We start from the raw sequence: 8,869 nt of genomic DNA, 5'->3' as shown, positions 1-8,869 counted from the left end.
AATGCAATAAAAATAAAATAAACATAAAATAAAAATAAAATAAAAAGAGAATAAAAAAAATAATATATAAAATAAAATAAAAATAAAATAAGATAACAATAAAAAAAACAAAAAAATTACTATATAAAATATAATAAAAATAAAATAAAATAAAATTAAAATAAAATTAAAATAAAATTAAAATAAAATTAAAATAAAAATAAAATAAAATAAAATAAAAATTAAATAAAAATAAAATAAAAATAAAATAAAAATAAAAAGAAAATAAAAATGCAATAAAAATAAAATAAAAATAAAATAAAAATAAAATAAATAAAATAAAAATAAAATAAAAATAAAATAAAAATAAAATAAAAATAAAATAAAAATAAAATAAAAATAAAATAAAATGTAGCTGTTAAAAGATCTGTGAATTCAACAAATTTTGCATACAATCATGGTGTAACAATCTGCTCCTATGCCAAAATAAGAAAAAATAATAAAAAAAAAAAAAACAAATCAGTTGTACTTCTATCAAGCATGACAGGAGATATTGAAAATTCGCGCAGTACCAAGCCACAGATAATCAAATTCTAAAATAAAACCAAAGGTTGTGTCGACGCGATTGACAAAATGTCAATGTTGAGTGAATACACAGTAAAGCGGCGAACGTTGCGTTGGTTTCTGACAATGTTCTGCATTACGATTAATATAATTGGATTGGCATCTTATATTATCTATACAGAGCAAAACAAAGGATCAACAAAGAAACTTCTTGAAGAAAGGTCTTGTCAAACAGCTACGAATGGCTTGAAAACCGTAGTGCGAACAAAAAAATGATGGGTAACTATTTTCTTTAAAGCGCAGTACAGATGTTGCTCGGACAAGAAATTTTGCTGACACCAGAACCAACAACTAGTGCTAAAGTACCTCATGGCGGAAGTGGAGCCACCGCAATTGTTGATAGATGTCATATTTGCTAACATTTGAGTTGAAAGCAACAAAAGACTAGAAAGTCATGCGTGGTTTGCGTGAATCCTGTTTGCGATGAACACTCTATTTCCAATACAGCATTTGTTTCATGCGAAGCAAGTGAAAAAAATACATTATATCAGCGAATTTTCATTTCTTATATAAAACTTTTAATTTTTTTAAATAATAACTTGTCTTAAAATAATGTATTTTCTTTCATTATTTTGTACAGAATATATGAAAGAACAATTGAGCCTAAAACGTCTTTATTGAGATTGAAATCAATTCAAATTCATATCTTAGAAAGTTGTGCAGATATTTTTCTAAAATTTAAAAAATATTATCTAATATTATTGCTGCGATACTGGCAAAAAACGTTATTGCAATTGAAAAATGCAAAAGTTACGATTGTACCTATTCCCTCTGATTACTGAATACTGTTTCAACAAGTTAAAAGGAGATACATACAAATTTGATTACTCAACAAAAGTTTCAGAAGCGACTCGGCAGGAAGTTAGTTACTACAATAACAGTCTGCATTAACTTATTATTACACCCTAAATATTCTCCAGATCTGAAGTCCTCAATTTTTAGTTGTTTCAGTCAAAATTTTCACGACCGTAAAACTTTTATTTGAAATGAAGACTTCAGAATGACTTGGATCAATTTGTTGTAAGAAGTTTGGTTAGCATGAAATCATGTTTTTGCAGAAAAATATTATTAAACAATATATTAATGTAATACTATAAGACAGCAGTATGTAATTCTTACACAAAAATATGACTTTACTTTGTAAACCTAATACAATGATATTGTTACTTACCTTTAACCAGCAGTTGAGAGTTGTGTGAAGTGTTTTCTTCTTCATTTACTTGTAAATTATGTAATATATCACAGTGTTCAGAAATTGTCGATTGCCTTTGACCCTTCCCTATTTTTGGAGATGTTTGATGGCTGGGTATGACTTTGTTATGATACAAATCATTTTGAGTAGGTGATATATTACACTGAGCTGCAGTTGATATATGTATATGATGTGGAGTTATTGAAACGAACTGCTTGTTATTATTAGAAAATTTGTTCACCACTGCAGTAGTTATAGTATCATTCAGTGATATCGGCTGCGTAGGTGTATTCCACCAGTTTAGTTTTGCAATACTATTTTTGTTATTTTGAAAATATTGATCTATATTGGATAATTTTGTATCCAAGGTTGTATTACCAAGATCTTTGTTGTCATTTTGTAATGGCCGCTGGTCAATACTGTTAGTATTCATATTTGTTGCAATTTTCAAAGCTTTATCCTGCAGTGAAGTGCAGTTTTCCTTTGGTAGTTCGTAATTATTATTTTGGTTACTAAACTTCAACAATTCAATTGGTTTTAGTTTATTTAAGTGTTCGGACACTGCTTCATCTAGTTCCATTACTTTAGAAATTTGCACATTTGTTTAGCGCAATCTTTTTCAATTCAAATATATTTAGCATATATGTATAATATACACTTCGATGTTATTAAGATAACAAATAAAACTACAGCTTTAGTAACTAATTAGTACGAACTATAATATAACTATTATTTAATTCACTTTTATCAATATATTTCGCGTTGCTTTTCTAATCAGGTGTTTTCTAAATTATATCTCTTTATTTTGCAGCATATTCTAATGTTGTAAGAGGTAAAACTCAGGAAATGTCAGCTTTGTAATCCTGTTGAATTAAATCCATAGCTTTTCTTTTCAACAAATTTGATAGCATCGTTGAACTGCTCAACACAAAGTAATAAATCGAAAAAGACCTGTTGTTCCACCATTTTTATGCAATGTACACGATAATCGTTTCTTCCAAAAACAGTTCATAAGTGAACACACGTAATTTCAAATATTATTTAGAGAAAGTCCACATTAACTCCGTACATTTATTTGTCAATTACATCAATAACATTTTTCATCATTTGTGTCTTTTTCGCTTTAAGCGTTTTTTATGAAGTTCAACTAGTAACTGTTCAAGTTTCCTTGAAAGGTACTTAACGCTATAATTCTTTTTATTTCGAATTAATTCATTCGAAGTTGTCAATCATCCAAAAATATTTATTATCGATAAATAAAATGCTATTGTTTCTTTCGTATTCGCCAATAGAAGTATTTTTATATACAATTCCCTTATTCCTGGCACAACCGCAAAACCTCCTCCGTTTCCTTTTTTAAAATAAAATTGCTCAACGAATTCTTTCTGTAGAAGGTTTAGTACAAAAGACGCTACAAAAATATTGCTAATGCCGCTGTAGGCGTCATCAATATAATTACGATATAAATTTTTCAATGTAATATGTTTTACAGTTTCTCCAAGTGATGATGATAAAAATGGAACAATTTGTGTTCGCTGTCTTCTGCTAAGCTGCCAATACTGATTTTTTGAACTTTGAAATGAACTCATTACGATAAAGATTAAATTATAAATATATGTCGTAAGTTCGACGAGTATATAAAGATCAAATTAAGTACAATATATATTACAAATTATTTTTATGGTTAATGGTTAATTTGTTTAGTTTTGCGATTGAAACATTAATTTTTTTAACTCCTTACTTAACTGAAATTTTATTTATCATATTTGATGTTTAAATAAAAACTGTGTTTCGTTATTTAAATTACATTCTCTACTCTCGATTATTTCATTTTTTTGTTCAGAGTATTTTAAAATTAAATACTTTTTTGTTTGAAACTTGACGTTTTTAGAAAACTTCATATTCGTTTCACATAAAGCTCTATTCTATGACAATACGCTGTCTTGATTTATTTTACTATCAGTTGAGTACATTTGAAGATATCTGAAATTACAATAAAGTTGAAATTCAGTACTTTGACAAAATTAAATAATATATATAAACATATTTTACTATTTTCACAATAAATTGTTAAATTGCGAAATCAATAATTATTCTTTCAGTGACAGTGACTGCGCATGGTGTATATTTAGTTTATTAGAATACATATATGCATGCTATATGTACGCATTGAAGATATTCTAATGTAATGTAATTCTCAAAAATTATCTACTGTTTTTATATATATTTATATAAAAAAAATAAAAACAAATTTACAATTAATTTGAAATAAAAAGTAATTGTAATTTACTATTCTTCAAGACCATTTCTGTTAAGACTATTGTAATTTTTAATACATGAACGGAACTTAACAGCATCGATCATTTATAAAAAAAAACTACATAAACTGCAACTTTGTTCTGTCTATAATAATAAATTGTTTACTGCAATTTAGAACCTTGTCAACAAAAATAGAATGTTCTTTATCCTATGAAGTTATCTTTAGTTTGCTCTGAAATATGAATCTCTCAAAGAAAGTTATACAATAGTACTTAATAATACAACACATTGGCTACTGCATCATATTGTTTATGGATATATAAACACCCGTGATAACCATGCTCTTAATCATTGTTACTGAATGTTCCATGAGAAAATGTGCAAAATTTATTGCACATATTTAAATTTTCGGGCAACATAACAGAAATAAAAACTCGTAGTTTTGTATTGGCACGTACATATATAACACAATTTTCATATACTAAGGTACTGTAATTGAATATAATAAAGTCAACCGAAACACAATGTTAAATCCATTAGTTACTTCATTTGCAATATGCTGAATTACAAGTACTGTGAACCGCGTTTATGTATCCACTTGTACTTACAGCCTCACTTCTCGATACACGTTAAATAGGACATATAATCCAACCGTTCTGAATTTAACTGCCCTTTAATCACCACATAATCACAATTATCAAGTGACGTCCTTTCTGCACTAATGCGGTTTTCCTTGCAATAAATTCAATATGGTTCCAAGAATTAAAATCGATTTGTTCTGACTGCATAACATGATTGAAAGCGGAACGTGCAGCATAAAAATCGGCAGCGTTTACACTCTCATGCACTCAATAAAACATACGCCGGCTTTTGGAGACCTCTGTTATACTGCGTTTACATCGCAGGGTTGTATAAACTGGATTGTAATAGGCAACGATTTTCACAATCCACGTCAAACTCGTTTCCTGATTTGTTATGATGACGTTCACTATAACTTAAAATTCGCTGTCATCGTTCTTTTCAATATAAAAAGAAGCAATTGTTGAACTGTCAACAACAACGGATATGCATATTCATTTGTAATCAAAATTTCTTATAAAGATGCATAAATATTAATATAAATAGATTTTCCAAAATTTTATAAAGTTACCTAGTTTTAATTAGGAATTATCAACTCATTTTTATAACTTTAGATAGATTTTATGCAATATTTTCATCAGCCATTACAGTATAACATGCAAAATGTAAATATTTGTTAGTAACTGTATCCTTATGCAGTAATAATTAAAATAATTTTCTAAAAAAACAAAAGTTAAAAAAAGGTTTCGCATATATGATTGTAAGCTTCATAATTAAATAACCGTAAATAGGAGTCTTCAATTTATGTTTACAAAATTCTTAACATATTAATATATGTATAATACAACGTTTCCACTACATACTTAGTAAGTTATATAGTAACATTGAGGATTTTGCGTTTACAATATCGTAAGTTACTTACTGAATGGGAAAGAGCTCTTATGTGTCAAAAAGTTATAGTTTTAGAGCTTTTTTGTGTTTACATTTTATTTGTAAACAGATGATATTAAATCCTGTGTTGTTAGAAAGAAATAAATCAGCATGGAAGAAAACGCAGAAAATTTAAATAATTTAATATATAATGTTTGTAATGTTGTTCACAATATAAAAGCGGCAGTTGCTGCATATACAAAAGAACATACAATAATTTTGAAGAAATTACAAAAAATTCAAAATCAACATATAATAGCGCTTCTTCAATGATTACTAGAAAAAAAGGAAGTGCTGGACTTTGGTAAGTACGGGCAGTAAATATTATTGAATAAGGAATAAAATTTTACTGAGTTGCTATTTTAGATAAAATGAAATCCGTATGTCGTTTCTGAGAAAACAACAGAGGGCTTCAAAACAATTCTTACCTGTTGTTTGTTTTGAATTTTGATTGTTTGTTTATGTTTACATTTTGATTCATATATTCAATATGTCAAATTTCGATCATTTCCAATGTTGCATTCGTGATATTTGGTATAATTTTGGTCGAATTTTGTTTACTATATTCTATAATACATGAAAAAGCACGGAAGCTCTCTCTCTGTATGGTTAATGCAATTTACTCAGTAAATGAAGCTTACTAAGTACGTAGTGGAAACATAGTATAAGATTATGTTTAATAATAAATGTTTATTTATATTTCATAACAAATGTCTAATTATAAGTGTTAATGTTTAGAGATGAATGTTAATAAATGTTCGCATGCGCAACGAGATATAGCCCGACTTCTGCTTTCAACTGTCACATACGATCGCTTAATTACTCTATTGGGCTATGCCAAAACATATGCATGTTATGTAGACTATCACATCATTATTGCCAATTTCGTATTTTTACAATTGTTTGGGACTTTTTGGTTGTGCCTAAATTTAAAAGATAATATATATATGTTCACTTTCAATTTGCCACCAAAAATAACCAGCAAGAAAAACTTATAGAGGCTATAATAAAATGTTAATTTGTTATTATATTATCTTAGAATAATTGTTAACAGTACTTACGCCTTTCCTTAAAATCGGAAAGTGTAATAATTAGATTATAAACGGTTTATAATCTAAGCTGTGTTGTATACTGCCCTTTTTTTTTCAAAACATATTAAAATTATGGTAATTTGCTCCTAAATGGTGCAAATTCTGAAATTTATTACCAAACAACACTGTTTTGCCACTGTTTTTACATAACATCTCCTATCGCTCGCGTTGCCAACCAAACTCCTGCAAAAACCTGGGATGCCAGCTCCACTCTTCACAAAAATTAAAATATGTGTATTTAATATGCACGTTGGGCATATTAAATGTTATTTCAGTTAATTGATTTGAATTGAAATTATATTTGAGTGTATAACGACTTTAATCATATTAAAAGCGAAAATATACGACCAAGACTGTTAAAAAACAAAATAGTTGGATTTCTATCAGTCTGCAAGATATATATTCCTTTTACACGTAAACATATGCCAAAAATACACCTTAGTTCACTAAGTCGGCAATTAAGTATGATATACAAAGTAATTCTAGCAAATGTAGTTGAAAGACTTTTGAAAGATGTTTAAAAGACAGAACGAAAGACAGTTTGAACAGTTTTCGCTATTCTTGCACAAAAAACTTTCAAAAAAATTATTATCATTTGTAATTCGAGGTAAAAAGTTATATTATGCTATTGCTTTATCATTAGCCTTAATTTTAATTTTAATCTGATTAAAACAAATTGCCATCAGTTTTAAAATATGTTAAATACTTTTTTGACATATGTCTTTTGTTGTGTTGTGTACATTAGGAAATATGAAAATTGTGAACACCAAAAATTGATTTTATTAATTTTAAATTTAAATAGAAAAAAACATAATGAATATTAGAAGGACAATGGTAATATATTTTAATTAATTAATTTATATAAGTATTTGTATTTATTAGTAATATAAGTTTAACAGATGACTGAAACTCAGTTTAGTGTCGAGTCATCTTTACATTTCAGTAGCTTTACTCCGTTGAACCAGCCGGCGCCGTCAAATGATGGCATTGGAGCGTCTTGTTCTGAGCTCATTTTGGCGAACATAGCATCTAATAGATTCATTTCTACTATTTTTCATCTAGTTTCTGCCACTTGTCCCTATCACTGCGGTCGATAAGTCCCACAATCAAGCGTCGCTTGACCACTATCTCCGCCATTGTTAATTTAGAAGTGGATGCTTCCTGTTCCTTGGGTTCATCGGTTTTCGTCCTTTTTGTTGCCGTTACTATCTTAGATGTGGACGCTTCCGGCTTTTTAATAATGTCGACTTTCGTCCTCTTCGTAGCAGTTTTCTGTTGAAGGGCAGCCTCATCTTTAAGCTTTTGACTCTTTCCAGAAGTACCTTCGCTTCGCTCAGAGTTTTATCGCTGCCTTGTATCTGGATTTGGCTCTTAAACTCTCCTTTTTTGGTCCAGCCCTTGGCCTACGAACGTCCTTAGCAGCTTCACCCGGAGAACGAAGAAGAGCTTCCTCTTCAATTGTGCTTATTCTAGCAACGCTCTCATGATCCGGGTCTACGGGGACTATGGCATCACTGCGTTGCATTGTATTCCTATTTTTTGAAATCGCGTCTTTGTGACCCAAGTTCACAGGGACTTTGACATCACTGCGCTGTTGTTTGGCAGTAGTAGTACAACTGCTGGAACCTGCTCTGATCCCAGCAGAGGTGCAGTCACTGGCGACGCGGCTTATAAGATCACCGCGCCCGACGGTGGTAGCAACTGCGCCTCTCACCGACGTTTGCACTGATATCCCAGCCCGACCTTCATCATTATTTAACTACATTTGGTTTTTTATGGAAAACCCTGACATTTTGCATTTTATGCAAACTACTGCCAGACAACTCAAAGTTATGACTAGGGAAGATGCTCACCTGCACTGACCCTGTACGCAGCATGACCACTACATATGAGACTCTTCCTTCATCTTGGCTAGACACATCACAGTCCTTGACATGCCGCGTCATATTCCTCATGTATTACATCCAAGATCTTCATGAATCGACTTGCCAAAAAATGGATGATGCCCATTGCCCGGTCAGCACCCACGAGGAGGGTTTACAACGAGGATTTTCGCCGACCGAGGTTTTTAAACGTAATACTTTTTAAAATTTTTATTTTTAACTTATTCATAAATATTTTTTTCCGGATATGGTATATATCCACTCCAATATGATTTGGACTTCAGAAAATTAGGATGAAACTAAAATATTTTTCATTAATAAAATTTTTAATT

General features: G+C 29.7%; 1 protein-coding gene across 2 annotated transcripts in view; it reads right to left on the bottom strand.

Moving 5' to 3' along the window:
* LOC119681739 (probable cation-transporting ATPase 13A3) overlaps positions 1-4,852 on the bottom strand; it is a 49,610-nt gene extending 44,758 nt beyond the window's left edge. For both annotated transcript variants that reach the window (XM_038095008.1, XM_038095009.1), the window contains exons 1-2: positions 4,663-4,852; positions 1,775-3,778 (exon numbers count right to left, since the gene is read on the bottom strand). In XM_038095008.1, coding sequence (XP_037950936.1) covers positions 1,775-2,375 — 601 coding nt within the window. In that variant the 5' untranslated portion in view covers positions 2,376-3,778; positions 4,663-4,852. The remainder of the gene's footprint in view (positions 1-1,774; positions 3,779-4,662) is intronic.
* Between the last annotated feature and the right edge of the window lie 4,017 nt (positions 4,853-8,869).

Source organism: Teleopsis dalmanni, chromosome 2 (genome assembly GCF_002237135.1).
Source record: "Teleopsis dalmanni isolate 2A chromosome 2, ASM223713v2, whole genome shotgun sequence".
Classification (NCBI taxonomy): domain Eukaryota; kingdom Metazoa; phylum Arthropoda; class Insecta; order Diptera; family Diopsidae; genus Teleopsis; species Teleopsis dalmanni.
This window is presented reverse-complemented; position numbering and strand designations above follow the sequence as displayed.